The sequence below is a fragment of the Lolium rigidum genome, chromosome 5 (assembly GCF_022539505.1).
Source record: "Lolium rigidum isolate FL_2022 chromosome 5, APGP_CSIRO_Lrig_0.1, whole genome shotgun sequence".
Taxonomy (NCBI): Eukaryota; Viridiplantae; Streptophyta; class Magnoliopsida; order Poales; family Poaceae; genus Lolium; species Lolium rigidum.
The window spans coordinates 237,478,477-237,499,891 of NC_061512.1; the positions used below are offsets into that span (position 1 = coordinate 237,478,477).

At 40.3% G+C, this 21,415-nt stretch overlaps 2 protein-coding genes across 2 annotated transcripts; one reads left to right on the forward strand and one right to left on the reverse strand.

Moving 5' to 3' along the window:
* The first annotated feature begins 11,013 nt into the window (after window positions 1-11,013).
* LOC124652717 lies at window positions 11,014-13,183 on the forward strand. The gene is made up of 2 exons (XM_047191761.1): window positions 11,014-11,450; window positions 12,782-13,183. The coding sequence occupies exons 1-2, from the start codon at window positions 11,117-11,119 to the stop codon at window positions 12,814-12,816; spliced, it is 369 nt and encodes a 122-aa protein (XP_047047717.1). The 5' UTR covers window positions 11,014-11,116; the 3' UTR covers window positions 12,817-13,183.
* Window positions 13,184-13,952: 769 nt separating this feature from the next.
* Window positions 13,953-16,259, reverse strand: LOC124653650 (nuclear transport factor 2-like; the record flags this gene model as incomplete). The annotated part of the gene is given in 2 exon segments (XM_047192719.1): window positions 13,953-14,264; window positions 15,972-16,259. Coding segments are annotated over 2 exon segments (363 nt in total), but the record flags the coding sequence as incomplete, so codon positions are not given.
* Window positions 16,260-21,415: the final 5,156 nt, after the last annotated feature.

Genomic DNA, 21,415 nt, shown 5'->3' on the forward strand with positions numbered 1-21,415 from the left:
GAGCATCTACTAGTAACGGAGAGCATGCAAGATCATAAACAACACATAAGCATAACTTTGATAATCAACATAACAAGTATTCTCTATTCATCGGATCCCAACAAACGCAACATATAGAATTACGAGATAGATGATCTTGATCATGATAGGCAGCTCACAAGATCCGACAATGATAGCACAATGGGGAGAAGACAACCATCTAGCTACTGCTATGGACCCATAGTCCAGGGGTAGACTACTCACTCATCACTCCGGAGGCGACCATGGCGGTGTAGAGTCCTCCGGGAGATGATTCCCCTCTCCGGCAGGGTGCCGGAGGCGATCTCCAGGATCCCCCGAGATGGGATCGGCGGCGACGGCGTCTCGCATAGGTTTTCCGTATCGTGGCTCTCGATGCTGGAAGTTTCGTCACGGAGGCTTTAAGTAGGCGGAAGGGCAAGTCGAGAGGGGTCACAGGGGCCCCGGATGACGGGCGGCGCGGCCAAGGGGGGCCGCGCCGCCCTAGGGTTTGGCTCCCCTGTGGCCCCACTTCGTTTCGTCTTCGGACTTCCGGAAGCTTCGTGAGAAAATAGGCCTCCGGGCTTTTATTTCGTCCAATTCCGAGAATATTTCTTTACTAGGATTTCGAAACCAAAAACAGCTAGAAAACAAGAAGCGGCACTCGGCATCTTGTTAATAGGTTAGTTCCGGAAAATGCACGAATATGACATAAAGTGTGCATAAAACATGTAGATAACATCAATAATGTGGCATGGAACACAAGAAATTATCGATACGTTGGAGACGTATCAGCATCCCCAAGCTTAGTTCTGCTCGTCCCGAGCGGGTAAAACGATAACAAAGATAATTTCTGGAGTGACATGCCATCATAAACTTGATCATACTATTTGTAAAGCATATGTAGTGAATGCAGCGATCAAAACAATGTGTATGACATGAATAAACAAGTGAATCATAAAGCAAAGACTTTTCATGAATAGCACTTCAAGACAAGCATCAATAAGTCTTGCATAAGAGTTAACTCATAAAGCAATAATTCAAAGTAAAGGTATTGAAACAACACAAAAGAAGATTAAGTTTCAGCGGTTGCTTTCAACTTGTAACATATATATCTCATGGATATTGTCAATATAGAGTAATATAATAAGTGCAATAAGCAAGTATGTAGGAATCAATGCACAGTTCACACAAGTGTTTGCTTCTTGAGGTGGAGAGAAATAGGTGAACTGACTCAACATTGAAAGTAAAAGAATGGTCCTCATAGAGGAAAAGCATCGATTGCTATATTTGTGCTAGAGCTTTGATTTTGAAAACATGAAACAATTTTGTCAACGGTAGTAATAAAGCATATGCATCATGTAAATTATATCTTATAAGTTGCAAGCCTCATGCATAGTGTACTAATAGTGCCCGCACCTTGTCCTAATTAGCTTGGACTACCTGGATTATCACCGCAATACATATGCTTTAACCAAGTTTCACAAAGGGGTACCTCTATGCCGCCCGTACAAAGGTCTAAGGAGAAAGCTCGCATTTGGATTTCTCGCTTTTGATTATTCTCAACTTAGACATCCATACCGGGACAACATAGACAACAGATAATGGACTCCTCTTTTAATGCTTTAAGCATTTGACAACAATTAATTCTTTTCTCATTAGAGATTTGAGGATATTTGTCCAAAACTGAAACTTCCACCATGAATCATGGCTTTAGTTAGCGGCCCAATGTTCTTCTCTCACAATATGCATGCTCAAACCATTCAACTCAGTGTAGATCGCCCTTACTTCAGACAAGACGAACATGCATAGCAACTCACATGAAATTCAACAATGAGTTGATGGCGTTCCCCAGTAAACATGGTTATCGCACAACAAGCAACTTAATAAGAGATAAAGTGCATAATTACATATTCGATACCACAATAGTTTTTAAGCTATTTGTCCCATGAGCTATATATTGCAAAGGTGAATGATGGAATTTTAAAGGTAGCACTCAAGCAATTTACTTTGGAATGGCGGGAAAATACCATGTAGTATAGGTAGGTATGGTGGACACAAATGGCATAGTGGTTGGCTCAAGTATTTTGGATGCATGAGAAGTATTCCCTCTCGATACAAGGTTTAGGCTAGCAAGGCTTATTTGAAACAAACACAAGGATGAACCGGTGCAGCAAAACTCACATAAAAGACATATTGAAAACATTATAAGACTCTACACCGTCTTCCTTGTTGTTCAAAACTCAATACTAGAAATTATCTAGACTTTAGAGAGACCAATTATGCAAACCAAATTTTAGCATGCTCTATGTATTCTTCATTAATGGGTGCAAAGCATATGATGCAAGAGCTTAAACATGAGCACAACAATTGCCAAGTATCACATTACCCAAGACATTATAGCAATTACTACATGTATCATTTTCCAATTCCAACCATATAACAATTTAACGAAGAGGAAACTTCGCCATGAATATTATGAGCTAAGAACACATGTGTTCATATGAACCAGCGGAGCGTGTCTCTCTCCCACACAAGCATGATGTAATCCAATTTATTCAAACAAAAATAAAAACAAAAGCACACAGACGCTCCAAGTAAAGCACATAAGATGTGGCCGAATAAAAATATAGTTTCAGGGGAGGAACCTGATAATTTTGTCGATGAAGAAGGGGATGCCTTGGGCATCCCCAAGCTTAGACGCTTGAGTCTTCTTGATATATGCAGGGGTGAACCACCGGGGCATCCCCAAGCTTAGAGCTTTCACTCTCCTTGATCATATTGCATCATACTCCTCTCTTGATCCTTGAAAACTTCCTCCACACCAAACTCGAAACAACTCATTAGAGGGTTAGTGCATAATAAAAATTCACATGTTCAGAGGTGACACAATCATTCTTAACACTTCTGGACATTGCATAAAGCTACTGGACATTAGTGGATCAAAGAAATTCATCCAACATAGCAAAAGAGGCAATGCGAAATAAAAGATAGAATCTGTCAAAACAGAACAGTCCGTAAAGATGGATTTTATTAGGCCACCAGACTTGCTCAAACGAAAATTCTCAAATTGAATGAAAGTTGAGTACATGTCTGAGGATCATGCTCGTAAATTGGCGTAATTTTCTGAGCTACCTACAGGGAGATAGACCCAGATTCGTGACAGCAAAGAAATCTGGAACTGCGCAGTAATCCAAATCTAGTACTTACTTTTCTATCATAGACTTTACTTGGCACAACAAAACATAAAACTAAGATAAGGAGAGGTTGCTACAGTAGTAAACAACTTCCAAGACACAAATATAAAACAAAAATACTGGAGTAAAAACATGGGTTGTCTCCCATAAGCGCTTTTCTTTATCGCCTTTCAGCTAGGCGCAGAAAGTGTAACTCAAGTAACATCGAGAGATGAAGCATCAACATCATAATTTGTTCTAATAATAGAATCATAAGGTACCTTCATTCTCTTTCTAGGGAAGTGTTCCATACCTTTCTTGAGAGGAAATTGATATTTAATATTACCTTCCTTCATATCAATAGTAGCACCAACGGTTCGGAGAAAAGGTCTTCCCAATATAATGGGGCAAGATGCATTGCATTCAATATCCAAGACAACAAAATCAACGGGGACAAGGTTATTGTTAACCATAATATGAACATCAACTCTCCCCAAAGGTTTCTTTTTAGCATTATCAGCGAGATTAACATCCAGATAACAGTTTTTCAATGGTGGCAAGTCAAGCATATCATAGACTTTTTTAGGCATAACAGAAATACTTGCACCAAGATCACATAAGGCATTACAATCAAAATCTTTGACTCTCATTTTAATGATGGGCTCCCAACCACCCTCTAGCTTTCTAGGAATAGAAGTTTCAAGTTTTAGTTTCTCTTCTCTAGCTTTTATGAGAGCATTTGTAATATGTTTTGTGAAAGCCAAATTTATAGCACTAGCATTGGGACTTTTAGCAAGTTTTTGTAAGAACTTTATAACTTCAGAGATATGGCAATCATCAAAATCTAAATCATTACAATCTAAAGCAATGGGATTATCATCCCCAAAGTTGGAAAAAATTTCAGCAGTTTTATCACAAGCCAGTTTCAGCAGTTTTAGCAGTTTCAGGTAGTTTTGCGCGCTTTGCACTAGGAGTAGAAGCATTGCCAACACCAATTATTTTACCATTGATAGTAGGAGGTGCAGCAACATATGAAGAATCAACATTACTTGTGGTGGTAATAGTCCGGACTTTAGCTACATTTTCCTTTTTAGCTAGTTTTTCATTTTCTTCTCTATCCCACCTAGCTCGCAGTTCAGCCATTAATCTTATATTCTCATTAATTCTAACTTGGATGGCATTTGCTGTAGTAACAATTTTATTTTCAATATCCCTATTAGGCATAACTTTCGATTTCAAAAGATCAACATCGAGGCAAGACTATCAACTCTAGAAACAAGAATATCAATTTTATTGAGCTTTTCCTCAACGATTTGTTAAAGGCAGTTTGTGTACTAATAAATTCTTTAAGCATGGCTTCAAGTCCAGGGGGTGTATTCCTATTATTGTTGTAAGAATTCCCATAAGAATTAGCATAACCGTTACCATTATTATAAGGATATGGCCTATAGTTATTACTAGAATTGTTCCGATAAGCATTGTTGTTGAAATTATTATTTTTAATGAAGTTTACATCAACATGTTCTTCTTGGGCAACCAATGAAGCTAGTGGAACATTATTAGGATCAACATTAGTCCTATCATTCGCAAGCATAGACATAATAGCATCAACTTTATCATTCAAGGAAGAGGATTCTTCAACATGAATTTACCTTCTTACCTTGTGGAGCTCTTTCCGTGTGCCATTCAGAGTAATTAACCATCATATTATCAAGAAGCTTTGTTGCTTCACCAAGAGTGATGGACATAAAGGTACCTCCAGCAGCTGAATCCAATAAATTCCGCGAAGAAAAATTTAGTCCCGCATAGAAGGTTTGGATGATCATCCAAGTAGTCGATCCATGGGTTGGGCAATTTTTAACCAGAGATTTCATTCTTTCCCAAGCTTGAGCAACATGTTCATTATCTAATTGTTTAAAATTCATTATGCTACTCCTCAAAGATATAATTTTAGCAGGGGGATAATATCTACCAATAAAAGCATCCTTAAAACTCTCCTCATCCCCTTGTTTAAAAGTGAAGACTAATTCTTCAGGTGAAGAAGTAACGGGTTCAGAGCTAGACATGGTAGCAAAAGTAACTAAATATATTTTTTTTTGTATTTTTAATATAGAGTGCAAGACAGTAAATAAAGTAAAACTAGCAACTAATTTTTTTGTGTTTTGATATAAGTGCAGCAAACAAAGTAGTAAATAAAATAAAGAAAGACAAAAACAAAGTAAAGAGATTGAGAAGTGGAGACTCCCCTTGCAGCGTGTCTTGATCTCCCCGACAACGGCGCCTGAAAAATATGCTTGATGGCGTGTATTTCACACGTTCGTTGGGCAACCCCAAGAGGAAGGTATGATGAGCACAGCAGCAAGTTTTCCTCGGAAAGAAACCAAGGTTTATCGAACCAGGAGGAGCCAAGAAGCACGTTGAAGGTTGATGGCGGCGGGATGTAGTGCGGCGCAACACCGGAGATTCCGGCGCCAACGTGGAACCCGCACAACACAACCAAAGTACTTTGCCCCAACGAAACAGTGAGGTTGTCAATCTCACCAGGCTTGCTGTAACAAAGGATTAACCGTATTGTGTGGAAGATGATTGTTTGCAGAGAAAACAAGTAAAAACAAGTAGTGCGAGTAGATTGTATTTCAAGTAAAGAGAATTGGACCGGGGTCCACGAGTTCACTAGAGGTGTCTCTCCCATAAGACGAACAGCATGTTGGGTGAACAAATTACGGTTGGGCAATTGACAAATAAAGAGAGCATGACAATGCACATACATATCATGATGAGTATAGTGAGATTTAATTGGGCATTACGACAAAGTACATAGACCGCCATCCAACTCGCATCTATGCCTAAAAAGTCCACCTTCAGGTTATCATCCGAACCCCTCCGGTATTAAGTTGCAAAGCAACGAGACAATTGCATTAAGTATGGTGCGTAATGTAATCAACAACTACGTCCTTAGACATAGCATCAATGTTTTATCCCTAGTGGCAACAAGACAACACAACCTTAGAACTTTCACATCCTTGTCCCGGTGTCAATGCGGGCATGAACCCACTATCGAGCATAAGTACTCCCTCTTGGAGTTAAAAGCATCTACTTGGCCGGAGCATCTACTAGTAACGGAGAGCATGCAAGATCATAAACAACACATAAGCATAACTTTGATAATCAACATAACAAGTATTCTCTATTCATCGGATCCCAACAAACGCAACATATAGAATTACGGATAGATGATCTTGATCATGATAGGCAGCTCACAAGATCCGACAATGATAGCACAATGGGGAGAAGACAACCATCTAGCTACCGCTATGGACCCATAGTCCAGGGGTAGACTACTCACTCATCACTCCGGAGGCGACCATGGCGGTGTAGAGTCCTCCGGGAGATGATTCCCCTCTCCGGCGAGGGTGCCGGAGGCGATCTCCGGGATCCCCCGAGATGGGATCGGCGGCGACGGCGTCTCGGTAAGGTTTTCCGTATCGTGGCTCTCAGTACCGGAAGTTTCGTCACGGAGGCTTTAAGTAGGCGGAAGGGCAAGTCGAGAGGGGCACGGGGGCCCCGGATGACGAGGCGGCGCGGCCAAGGGGGCCGCGCCGCCCTAGGGTTTGGCTCCCCGTGGCCCCACTTCGTTTCGTCTTCGGACTTCCGGAAGCTTCGTGAGAAAATAGGCCTCTCGGGCTTTTATTTCGTCCAATTCCGAGAATATTTCTTTACTAGGATTTCTGAAACCAAAAACAGCTAGAAAACAAGCAAGCGGCACTTCGGCATCTTGTTAATAGGTTAGTTCCAGAAAATGCACGAATATGACATAAAGTGTGCATAAAACATGTAGATAACATCAATAATGTGGCATGGAACACAAGAAATTATCGATACGTTGGAGACGTATCAATGCACAACATGATCGTTAAGAACGAGCATCCTGATGGCCGCAATGCGAACCACTGGGAATTCCAAGGTGAGCTGGTTGTGCCACTCCACTGGGCTTTATCTTGGGAGGACTATCCGCATATGAATGTAGAAGTCACTGACGAGACCGTGTGCAAACGGCTGCAAACGGATCTGATTGAGCATCAGTGAGCATTGGCTGACCATGAAGACAATGCCTAGATGAATACCATCTTATTTTCATGTAGACTTTTTAAAATTTGGATGTAATAACTATGATTTCGTTGAAACTCTTTATTTTGTTGTTTTCAAACATCCTAATTCATGCCGACGCGGAAATGCGTCGGGCCGCTGGAGGCACCCCAGGTGCAAACGGACGAACGGACAAAAACGGTCTTTTTCGCGTCCACCGCTCGACGCAAACGGACGCACGCGGACAATTTGGGCGTCTGATTTGCGCCGCCCTGTTGGAGATGCCCTAAACGATACGATCAAGTTACTCACTCAAGAGCCCCCGCCCCCTTGATAGTATGGCGATCGATCGTATAACCCAGAAAACCAAATAAGAGTATGCATGACACGGGAAAAGATAAATTTATCAAGGTCAAATCTTTGCCTTGCGCATTTCACTTGAGCTTTATGATGACGATCATGTCCACCTCAAGATGGAATGTATTTCTTGATTGTGCTTGATTGGTGAGTCTTGATTATGGTTGACCCTAGCCTTAGGCATATGTTCGCATATCCATCATCACCAAATATATAGAAAGTTTCAAGCATATATATGAACTCTTATTTAGATGGCTCACCCTGAACTTGCACTTGAGTTGATCAATCTCGAATCATTTCTTCTTTCTTTATATTGATGACATCTTGAAGTTAACCATGAATGCTCACATAATCTTCTCCTTCTTGGCTATCACTTAGCCATTATTCGCCTTAACATCTTGGCCATCACTTAGTCTTTTAGTCTTTTAGGTTCTCCTTCTTCCAACCTTGAAGCCAAACTATGATTCTATCATTTTCTATTGGAAAAAAACTTCAAATGTAACTCGATCCAAACATTACTCCATATGGATTTCATTAATTACCAAAACCACACATGGGTGATCCATGCTCTTTCAACCTCTTTGCGAGTGCGCCGACACATTTTCTAATTATAAGAGGAATGTTCGCGTGGCAATACGAGGACTAACATTATTTGTGGAAACTCTTGAGGGTATCAACACAAGTTGACTATTATTCTCGCCATATCGGTTATTCGAAAATGCCAATAAATTGACGGATGGGTAAGATTAATGCTCACTATTATGAGGGTCACGGTAAGAGTAATACTCCCTCAGTTCCAGATTAATCAACATCATGGGCCTCATTTTAGTTTCAATGTTTTTCATTCTACAGGTGTAAACATAGTTTCCTTTAATACACTCTCACTAATATCTCAACATTGAATTATAGCCATGTAAAACCATGCAATAACCACATTTTGCATGCAAATTGCATGGTTTGGCATTTAATTAAGCCTTTGGTAAACACGAAGATGATTTGTTTCCTGTGATACCACTATAATTGTTATTCATGTTGTGTGCCAATTATCAAGGCCAAGTTGAACCAATAAATTATGGTCTAATTGTTCTAAAGTTTTCCACAATGTTGATTTATCTAAAATGAAGGTTTAGTCATACTTGTGACGTTCTAGGGATCCCTCTCCATTGCTCTTGTTTATGTTGACTAGTATTTTAAGTAAATCATTGTATGCAACGTTCAAAAATGCGGTAAGCACTAAGAAACCGGTGATTTACCAGTCAAAGGAAGTGTAGCTTAAGTGTTTTGTATAGAACTATACGGACACTGTACGGGCAACAAGGAGGGAAGCAATTATGGGTATTCATAAGACCAAAATATTTATGTATTTGTATCTAAAAGATGAACGGTTTCATTTCTAGACAACTTAAGCAATACCAGTAAACACAGCCGACCAAATTCATCTCAAACCTTAGTAGTTGCTGCGGCAGCATCAACCATAGTGCCACATACGAACACCAATAGTAATATCAGTCCAACAACACACATACAGCACTACAACAGGTCGTAGACTAGCATCTCACACACACAACATTTTAACAATACAACATGTCAATAGCAAATAACACTACTAGGCTAGTAACATGATTGGGACAATCAACAAAACAAACAACATCATGAGTATTGACGCATATTCGCATCGTGTTGAACAATTTGCTAGTCAACTATTTTGTGCTCCCATCATAAATTAGAAAGAAGTCTATCCATTTATCGTAAACTTTTTTACTTTGTGATAATTCATCTTGTCGTAAATGATACATTGTTTTTACAAATATAAATTATTTGGTATAGTATCATATATATATAATATTTACACCTATAATTAGCAAAATTAATACGCATTCAGGCACATATGTTTATATGTTACAGTATTTTTCACTGTGTATTCTCTAGTGCCAATCATAAAATGTATTTTGCCACAAAACATGTTTTATTGTTTAGTTGGGATGTTTGAAAAAAAAAATTGTTACATTGGATTTCCATGTACCAATAGCATCAACATGTTTGTATGTGTGATATATGTGAAACTTCGTAGAGTGTCTTAGACTACGATTAGCAAATAAATAAATAAGTAGAGATTTCTATATATTATGGGAAATAAAATGGATAGTTCTAGATTGTATTAAGTGTCAAGTAGTAGTTTGTCCCCTAATCTCATCTTCAACTCTTGGCTGGAGGGCCATGGAGGGTGGTATAGTTTCCACATGAAAATTACAACATTATTCGCTTGATTTTACTTTATTTTAAATTGTCATACCCCTAACATTCCTAGGGATTTGTACACCATTACTCTTGTTTCTATTTACTTTCATGGTAAAACATTGTATCAAATACCTCAAAAACTCATTGTATCAAAATGTCACTTTAAAAAGGTAATCTAAGAATCAAAACTCTGCCAAGAACTTGGAATTTAGTACGAGTGATTTGATCTTAGTTCTGATTGTATCCTTCATTACAAGTCTCTCGTGCCCCTTCATTAAGACGTTCCACTACGGTTTGCAATTCTCCAAATTACATGACAACTAAAATCACATGTATTGCCTTGTGCTACACTCGTGATTAAAGTGTACAAACTACAAAGATCGAAACATTGTGATGTGTGGCATTTTATAACTCCCAATTGTGTTGAGGATATTTCTCACTCGGATTAGAAAAACTCTTGATTGATCCGTAGATTTTCCTATTTTTACACAAGAAATAGTGTATAATAAAGGAATAAGATGTTTTGTTTATTGGTACCTCATCTCACCGGTTGCCACCATTTTGTATGCCTAGTATTGGAAAGCACATGTCGATGAACTTTTATTGCAGAAAAAAACACTGTTTAAATAGTTAACATGTTATTTTTAAAATTTAATGGGTTATATCATTTTAAATTTTTACCCACCAATTAGTTATACCCTTGGCAAGCGATGCAGAGGACAATCGATTCATCGCTCACACAACCTCACACCAAAAATAACTAACCAATAAATAAAGAAAAGCATCGTTCTCATTCAAGATGTCAGCGAATCTCAGTTGCGACCAACTTTGCAATTCACGATTCTTACAAAGAAAATTCAACGGTTTGGAGCATTTGATCTAGTTGCAATCTCACTTGCAGCTAAAAATTATTTAGTTATAACCTAACTTGCAACTCATAAGTGCAAGAATGGCGATGCAAATGATCTAATAAGAGGTAAGTACAAATCAGGAAATTATTTTTTATGTGAAAAAAAGTAAGCGGTGAAATATCAGCACGAAGATCGGGCAAAATAATCAGCACGGGCATCCATTCCGCTTCCATTATCTTCTCGCGGACGGTGGACCCATCCTCCTATTTCAACAGCGCCCATGCTGCTCCCTTTTCCCCTTTCAACAGCTCCAACGAAAGCTCCTCTCAAACCCAACCCACAACGCAACGCAAAAACCATTTCTTTCCCCAATCCCGTCCCGTCCTCCTCCTCCGATCGACTTCCGACGGCATGAGGACGGCGGCGGAGACGCAGCAGTCGCGGATCCTCTACGAGCTCAGCGCGCTCGTGCTCACGATCCTCCGGCCGCCGGGGGAGGCGGCCGCGGGGCCGCGGCAGGTGTCGGCGGCGGGGGTGGCGTCCATGCTGCTGGGCGCGTCCATGGCGCTCATGCTCTGCGGCTCGCTCACCTTCATGCTCGGATTCTTCCTCATGCCCTGGGTCCTCGGCCTCGCCTGCGTCTTCCTCTTCGTCGGCTTCCTCACCAACCTCTCCGGGATCGGGAGGGCCATCCTCTGCTGGCCCGCCGCGTGCTCCCCCTCACCTCACAAGGACGCCTCCACATGTACGTGATCTGTCCGTTCCCCTTCCTTCGAGGGGAAAAGAATTACTACAGCTTGTCTGTTTCTCTGTGTTTTGGTTATTCGACATTGCGATGCGATTCTGTGTAAATTTTAGGCCAATTGGGAAGGGATACGCGAATTGGTCGTGTTTCTGTGCTCGATCCGGGTTAGTTGCGCCGAATTGGGCGTATGTGCTTAATTTCTGCGCAAATCTGAAACAGCCATGGTCTATGGGCGCTATAAATTGTTCTGAATATTGTTATTCATGAGCCCGACAATCAGATTGGAATTTTATGATTTCTATACCAAATCACTTCATCAGGGCATCATATCCATGCTCATGAGCTGAAATTCTTCTTTTTCTTCACAAAAAAAGCAATTGGGATTAACTTCCCTGGGCAATTGGGATTAACTTAGGATTTAAGAAACAGTCATCCTTACCTCATAGCCTAGACAAGGGAAAAGAAAAGCAATATGTGCCATCTGGTGCATGCCAGTGAGAGTTTATTACCTGGATAATGTAGTTCTCAGAATTAGACTAAGAAAGACCGTTTAAAGTAGCTTCTTCATGAGCTAAACAATGAGAAGAGTATAACTACCTTACTACTATAACCATATGGAACCAAAGGAGAACAGAAGCAGTAAACATATAAAGTCAAAAAGTTACATAAAAGTGAAGGGTGATTTAATTGCTTAAGCGCTTTTGTGCTTGTCAAGCAGGAGACAAGAATAAGAAACTTTATATCTTTGCTAATGTTGACAGGCCACGGGTAGCTGGGTAGGGTTCTTAGGGGGTAAACTTCATAGGACGAATACATAAGCATTGATAATCCTGCCAAAAAAAGAGCTGTCTTAGTCTCTTGCACGGAAAAAACAAGAGAGGGAAATGAAACTTGACCTATATTATTTAACATTTCGCTTTCAGTCTTACATTTCCGATAGGAACATGATTTTTAAATAGACAATTTACTAGATTGATTAGAGACTATCTCCCAAGTAAGTAGTTGCGGACACGGTGAGCCTTGGTTCCCCCACCAAGCACGATTTGCTCGAGGGCAGTTTTATTTACATGATAAAGTCTCTGCCATTATGTTCCTATAATATATTATGCTGATAGATTTCAGTACATCGTGAAGATCCAATTTTACAATCTAAACTCAGTTTGTATGATCATACTGATGTAACTCCTTTATATATACATTCTTCGTCGATACTAAATGGTGTTGTACATATGTCATTATCATGCTGCCAAGACTTTCTGCATATGTATTGCTTGCTCAACTATCCAATACAGGAGTATCACTTGACCTTTTTTATTGTCCTCTTCTCACAGGGCATATGTTTCCCAAGTCTCCTCCATTCATGTAGACGTGAAGTCGAATACGGAGTATGCGCCCCACAGAGATGTATAGAAGCAGCCAAGTTTGGGCAGCACTGTCAGTGTTGCGAACTGTATTTTCCTCCCTGGGCGACTTTTACCATGTAACACTGCAGGTTTGAAACTATAGCTAGGAGTATACATCTTGACAGCAAACTTTGTACATACGGGAAGAATGCTCTGGTGTATTACGCAGGGCGTATAATTGTTTCAGGAGTGGAAAGCCTCTTTTCTTTCCGTATTTTCGGATAAGCTTGTATCTTATTCGCCATGCTCTTGCTGCGGTTTGAGGGTAACAACTACTGGAATCAGATATCTTTCCCAGTGGAAGGCTTGTAATGCCACCTATACTTGAAATTGTATTTGTATGTTTGTTGTTCACAAATGAATTGTCCATTTTGGAAAGGGAAAACGTAAGAGGGTGACTGTTATCTGTCCTGCTCCGATGGCAACTGTTCCGTTTGCATTCTCTTGCTTTTATTTGAAAGGAAGCACTCTAATCTGCATAATGTGTCCACTAGAAGGCTAGCAGTGCTTCCTGCACTTGAAATTAACTTTTATGATTTTGATCATAGGTTCCTCCATTTTGGAAAATAAAAAGAAAATAGGTGTGTGTCCAATCTGGTGGTAATGGCGTATTGCTTTTGATTACACTACCATTTGTCTCCTCTGCTTGAATTTGACCTGTCCTAGTCTGAGCTAGCAAGTCTATCGGACCTTCATGAAAGTGCTGTTCTCCTGGACCCAAAAGGGTTATGAGATTGCTACAGATAACTGCAGATCCTGGGATCTCTCAGGTTGCCCTGACTACATCTCGAAAACAGCTGCCCTGAGACCCAACGAACTGAAAAGTTTGTGGCCAGGTCGAAAGCAGGGCCATGAAAGCAAGAGGTGAGCAACCTCGAGAAGGCTCCTTTTTTTTGAAGCCGCAAGCAATTGGCTCCTTTTTGGGTTACTGTCAGCATCAGACACAGAATCAGGCAACCACGTGTGTTTTCACTTTATTATGAACTTCACGCGCTAGAGATTCTAATAAAATAGGGAGGTAGTCAGCCAAATCTCGGTGTTAATCTTTCTTGATTAACAGAATTTAAAACGGACTGTGGATGCGATGAACGCATGCAAGAACAGAATTGCGAAGTTTTTACCAGCACTTCCACGGTTCCACCAATAACATTGTTGTGAGAAGACCAGAATACAATGTACATTAATACAGACCCAGCTCATACATGGTGTCATGTTTCACCACCAGCAAAGCTCATAAAGCACAAAACATTTTCACCGTCAAAAAACACAACCAGATTGTTTCTTTTCGAAAAGATTGTCCGTCTTCCATCAGGGAGAACAAACTCTAGGAAGGTTCTTAGCCGTAGTTCAGGCGGAACATGTCGTTCTGCACGTAGAAGTTCCCTGGTCCAACAGGCATCAAATGGAACATCTGCATCACCAGCACATGATAATGTTAGCAAAGAGAACAGTGGGCATGTCAAGAATAATCTTTCCAATGAACTTGGACACATCAAAACAATCACAAATAGGCAAATACATACAAAAAAAAATGATTAAGGTGATCTATGGATTCATAGCAATGATTATGAAGGCAAAACATAACATCCACATATCAAAGTAAAATAAAATACAGCTGGCAGAGACGCAAATTCAACAAGGAATGCACAGTCACACCATAATGCAGATATGAGAGAAAAAAGCTTAAATAACAGAGACAATGAGACAAACAAAAAGGTGATTCAGAAAATATTGTATTCGACCCCCAAAGATTGTGGCAGATACACACAAGTGCATGACTAGTGATACCATTTTATTTACTACGCACGAGAAGAAGTCAACCACGAGAATTTGATCTAATCCATTTTATAAGAATATAGTATGTACTGGAGGAAGGGAGAGCAAGCTATTTTTGGTTGAAATCACATAAGCACAGTTTGCACCATACCATGGTAAATAGTGGCTACCATATTATGCAAAAAAGAACAATAGGGCTATAGTAGAGCTATCACCGTATAACTTGACTAAGAAAGATAGAGAAATTAATATAGTATAATTTTACAAGACTTTGTATTCTATGACTATACAACAGCCAAAAGAATAAAAGTAGAAAAGACATTTTGATATTCCAAAGCAAAGAGAACACCTGATTTGATGGGTTCTGCTGAAACAAAACCACAGTAACTGAATATATATAAGATAATACTAATACATATTCCAATCCTTCCACCAAGAGATCAGTAGCAAGGATATACTTACAGGACAAGGCATAGACAAATGGCAAGTGGTAACACATAAAAAACCATTTGTCACAGGAAGCACTAAAAGTAATGATACAGATTACATGATGAATCCTACAGACTACTTGAAAAACATAAATCAGATTAAGTTCATGACAGTTTGAAGATCACATAGGCTGTGCAATACTGAAATCCGAGGACACTAGTAGATCCTGAGACTAAGCTCATAGCATCTCAATCTCCAGGGCAATAGCCATTAGCCAGAGACCAAAAAAAAACATCAACAGCAGTGATGAGCAAGTTATAATGCACCCCAAAATAATCTATATATAATGCACCCCAAAATAAACTATAGTGGACAGCAGATAAATCAGAACGGCTTCAGTTAACAATTGAGATTACACCAGAACAATCTAAGGTTGTTCACACAACATTCCTGATGGAAATCTAACAGTTCAGTATAGCATTCACAAGCTACCACGCCAGTCACCTACCGCCTTCCTAAGGCCTATTAGCTATTACAGCATTGAGATCTATAAGCAGGGAGCGCCCAATCAGAGAGACTGTCTGAAGAACAGCATAAACTAGACATTTCGACATAGCAGTTATTAAGATTAAACAACTGAGAAAAGCACAGTTAACAATTGGGAGTCAACAGCAATCTACTAACATTCTTCACGTGGCATCGTAAAATCCCTGACGGAGATATAACAATTCATCCTATCATCCGCAAGCCAGTAACGACAGATACCTAGCGCCACCCTAAACCATTTCCGAATGGAGATCTAAGCGCAAAAGTTCTCCACAAATTCCAAATGGAGATCTAAGAGATATCACGCTTCAATCAGAACATAGCAGCGAGCAGGTATTAGATCGGGCAAAAGGATCGGAGCCCGTACCTGCGAGAACTTGATCTGGTGTTCGCCCTCGCCTGCCTGGAGGGATCCGGAGACGAAGACGAGCACGCCGCCAGTGGGGCCGGCGGGCTGGCAGTCGACGGTGACGACCTTGTGGAGGCACTTGTCGAAGGGGAGGGAGGTGAGCTTGGCGGAGATGGCGGCGGCGCCCATGAACTTCTCGCCCTCGAAGGAGAGCATGGAGCCCTCCTGGTACAGCCCCACCAGCCCCGCCCGGTTGGAGTCGAACGTGCGGTAGTAGTGCTCGACGAACGCCTTGGCCACTCCGTCGGGGTCCATCTCCGCCGCCGCCGCCGCCGCCGCCGCCGCCGCCTGTGAGGTTAGGGTTTGAGGAGGCCTGGTTTTGCCCGGTCGCGTATGGAATGTTTCAGTTTGCGTGCGAACGACGCGGCTGGGTGGAGTGGAATGATGTAAAATGCGATGTCCTTGTACATATTGGATCGGCTTGATTTTTTTTTTAAGAAAAAAAAAATGGACCATACTACTAAAAAATTGTTTACATCTAAATTTTGATAAATCTCTGACATTCTTTTATGGGTGAAAGGAGTAACTAGTTTCAAACAAATCAAAAGTCAATTTATGTATCTTTGACCAAACTTTTAGAAAAAAACAAGTTGAATGCCCGTGCGTTGCTACGGGTTCCTAAGTTTTGTACACACCAAAAAATGCAAAAACTTTCTGATGTGTACACCCGCAGGTTATTCTCTTTTCAGTCAAGATGACTACTCTGGTGCTTAATCGATATTTGTCTATGGATGAGAATCCATTCTCTCTCACTGTAACAAAGTATATAAATAGTATATTACCATTGGGAATAGCACTGCAGCTAGGAGGCGCCCTAACTCCCCTCCCCGCTGTGGCATTCTATTACATGTGTTGATTTCGTTGAATGCATGGAAATAATTCGGACAAAGATATGCCAGGTCAGAATAAATGAAAGCAATGTTGTTATAATGCTGAAGAAAACAAACCACATGTAATGTTGCTGTTGTAGACGTAGTATTGTTTGGTCAAGAAATTTCTGACGAAGTCTAGATGCAACTATTGGCACATCACTACATCTGCGCCAACATTCTGCTGATCAGTTGGCCTTTGAGATCCAGATTGAAAGTGTTGGCTTCAGGCGTTAAAGCTGAGCCCTAGAAACTGCAAAAATGTCATTGTTCGCTTACAAGTTTTTATACAGTACAAATGTACTTGGTTCATGAGGAAAATCAAGTAGGTAGCACGACTGAAATCTAAATTATGCACTTGCTTCCCCAGAAACTTGATATGCTTGTTCAAATAGGATTTTGCGAGCCAACTTCACCAGCGGATGCATTACCACCTATATAAGACACCAAAGCTTCCTTAGATTTTTGCATGTTCTATATATGTGACTTGCACAATGTAGTAGCCTTTGCACGGTATGACATTCATATCTGATGATAAAACTTCACCACGCATACAGTAGTATTGCATTTATGCAAGTGAAGATACCCTTGCAAGATTTCCATAAGATTAGATTAATAAAGCATTCATGGATAATGCAATGGAAATAAGACCTTTAGTCGCCTAAATTTTCACCTCATTCAAATTCCAGTGAAAATGAGATCATGACACAATCCTACATGTGAGAGTTCAGTGGCATCTCCTACACTGCCGTCAAGCCTGCAATGCAGCTTGCATAGTTGTACATAGCTTCCAATTTATTTCACTGGAATTGACATTTCTAAATGCGAGATATCAGCAAAGGTTGTAGGACTGACCTCAACAACGTAAGACACGTTCCTTGTAATTTGACAGTGTTGTTGATATGTTCCCTCTCGAGAGACTTGAAACCAATGTACCATCTACACGATTTATGATAATGATATATTGGTGGAAAACACATCTTGCAGCATCCATCACCCCTTCTTCTCACTCTTATAGGAGAAAATTCTCTCGAAGATGAATGTGAATGTTCATCTGAACCTGCCGCACTTGTTCTAGTAATGTAACTTGTCAACCATCAATGAGGACGGGGACACCTTCTAATACCAGGTCAGCACCCAACGGATCTTATTCTACTCACTCTGCCTATGGTGTGCAGCCTTCACTCGTTGGAGTTTATCTGCCCCCAGGAATCAGTTGAGCTATGGGGGCACTGGTGAATGGAAAATTGGTGACTAAAGTTCTAATTGTTGGACGGCACCTACGATCCAGCGACATCCATCTTTGGTCGTCCATGCATCTTTCTGAACCAGAAGAACTGATGCATTGTTCCTTTTGCTGGAAAGTTTGGCACTACTGTCATGTGCACTCATTTCATCTTTTTGCTTCTTCACCTTGTAAATATGAAGAAAAATAGTTAGGCAATGCAATCAAGCCTTTAAAATTCACATGCCACTAAACCAAAATGCATTGTAAAATATTTCTAAAAAAACAGTACATCATCAGAAAAAACAAGTCGGTATCCATGCTAGTTTTAACCTATCAATGCTTGATCAATGTAGCGCCTCTGCAACTAAAAACCAAGTGCATATCAAGCCCTCACCCTTATAGCTTATAACCATATGTGTTTGTGAATCAATTTTTTTGCTTCGAATTAGAAAATCGATATCGTCCCAGAACACAAAACCATTGAATGGCAAGCATCCTATATTATAGAGATATGTAAGATATAACCTTTCTCTCACCTAAGTGGTCGCATGTCACAGCCGAAAAGCGGCGAATGCTGAAATTTCTAGCTAGCCTTACTGGTCGGAAGTGCATGAGCACGTGGCATGAAGAAGGGGATAGGAGAGTCCTGCAAGTTTCAGCTATCCCCTTGAACAACCATAGAAGGCAACAATGAGGTAGATTAGTCGTGAAGGAACACATTTTTGCGATTATACAAATCGAACAAAGAACATCATACTCAAGTGGAATAATCACCCTGTGCACTTGCCATAGTACTGATTTAGAAGAAGCCAGGTATAAACATTATTATGCAAATATATCATTTATCAAAATAGATCCATTGATAATCGGTTCTCTTTATAGTTATATGCTTACAAAATTGGTTAAGAAGTGATCATGGTTGGGTCGCTGCAGCAGGATGCCTAGCTCCGTGCGTGCAAAAAAAAAGAGGATTCTCTTCTCGTTAAAACTGTTGTCGCCCTTTCACCCGAAACAAAGAAAAACTGTCATTTATTCGTGTTATTCAAATCAATAATTTACACACGCGCTGCATCTTTGTTGCAGATGAGGAAGATGGACTGTAGCCTCGACGGAGAAGCTGACATAAGCTGCAAGAGGATGCTAGCAGGATCACCTTTGACACGCAGACGACGATGAATGGTGGAGCCTCAAGGACGGCGGGTACCGACGAGCTTCAACACAATGATGGCCTCTGGATGCGGAAACTGGTCGTCATTATAGCTAGAAGAAACGAGATTTAAAGGACTGATTCTAGAATGGAAATAACCTGGTGCATGCACGAGATCTTTGTTTCCTTTTGCGCTAGAGGAAAAAAAAAGGTTGAGTTATTTAATTTCCTTCGATTTGCAAGCGCTAATCAATTCTTTCCTTGTATCCGCGATTTAGTTCTTTTGACGTTAACTTGATTTATGGCGGTCTGATTGGTAGGTAATAAATTCTGAACTTTTTTTTCCATCCAGAGCCGCATGGGATCGATGAGCGTTTTTGAGGATGATCAGATGGATGATTAATGGTTGAGATTGCTCCAATGTTTGATGTCAAAGTGACACACCATCCCCAACTGCAATATAATAGTAAAGATTTTTCCATCCAGAGCCGCATGGGATCGATGAGCGTTTTTGAGGATGATCAGATGGATGATTAATGGTTGAGATTGCTCCAATGTTTGATGTCAAAGTGACACACCATCCCCAACTGCAATATAATAGTAAAGATAATATAAATATGTACGATTCAAAATCAACACCATATCTATATAGTATCATATTTTTTTGGTATTTTTTAAAAAAAATTGGTGAAATTCTAATTAGCTTGACTTTTAAAAAATATGCCTTACTTATTAGAACAGAGCAAGTATTAGATTAGCACAAAGGTACATAAGGAAAGAGAATAGTTGTCTGCTTTTACATAAAGACCCCTGAAAAAAGAAAGCAAACAAACAAAACAACCTATGAGCGATCATTTGCCAATCCGCAATCGCAAAAGTTCACGTCTAGGGCAAGCGGGAAGGGAGGAAGAAGAAGTTCAATCGTTGAGCCGCACCCATGTGTTGTTTGCTGCAAGCAACAGAATCTTGGTGACAAAGAAACCACATCAGCGGGGGCAACACCCCGCATCTCCCTAGCGTGAGAGCTAGAAGCACTAGGTGAAGTCAACACCCTAGCACACATTAGATCCAAAGCAGGGACAGTAGGAGGGTGATACCTTCGATTTGAATTATAAATGTAGTATAACTTGTTTTTTCCTAGAGACCTAGGTTCATGGAATCCTTGGGAAGTACTTGCTTTGGTGCAAGATGCTATGAATGAGCCTTCGAGAACTTTGTAAAATTACTTGTTTACCAAACCAAATTGTACGTTATCTTTTATGTGTTTTATCAACAGATTGAAATGGGTGAGGGTCAAGGTTTCACTTGTAGTTGTACACATGCATATGAAATATAAAAGATAAAACGAAGCACAAATATGTCTTAGAGATTAAATAGAGATTCATGATACATGTTGGCGATGCGTCGTAATAACATCATAGCCTATTGTTGTATGCAGTATGGATTTAATTGTCAAACCGTGTCTCCACCGACTTGCCTGAGGCTCTCACGCGGGTTATTAAGATAAACATATCAAAGCATTAAGATCTAAGACGTCATGGTTGATCCCTAAATGTTTATTTCTATACAACCTAGTACCCAACTGTCACAAGGTTTCGAGAATGACCTTCAACTCTCCTTTACTCTTTCCTTTTACCTTTATTGATAGATCTTCATGGTCTTGGATATCTCAGAAGTCCTAGGGTCGAGACAAATAGATGGATCTAGATTAATCAATTACAAAACAACCCCGTTACAATTAGATGCATATATTGGTACGACGCTATGCCTTAGCCCTCAGCCCGTGACTACTTACACATGATTAGATCAACAATCATAAATATGGCATAGAAAATTCTTCATAAATGAATAACAAATAGTCTTACAATGTTGTCAATTGTGAAAGAATCAATATTACAAGTAGATGTGCTCTGATGACCTAGGTGTCCTCACAAAAAGAAACCGAACAACGCTAAACCTACAACTATGCATAAATAAACCCCCTCCCACCTACCGTTGGCGACCAAAGATGAAGCACAGAGATGCTAGAGGCGGTTGTGGAGGAAAGGGGAAACAGGGGGAGAAGGCAGTATCCATGGGAGAATATGAGAAAAAAACGGCTTGCACACCCATAAACTTATTCTCAATGTGCAAATGCCCTCACAAACTAGTGAAAATG

Excerpts from the sequence above, each read along its gene's own strand:
- LOC124652717 (XM_047191761.1), top strand. The coding sequence starts at position 11,117 with ATGAGGACGGCGGCGGAGACGCAGCAGTCGCGGATCCTCTACGAGCTC. Across the intron at positions 11,451-12,781 it reads TCACAAGGACGCCTCCACAT|GGCATATGTTTCCCAAGTCT; the intron begins GTACGTGATCTG and ends CTCTTCTCACAG.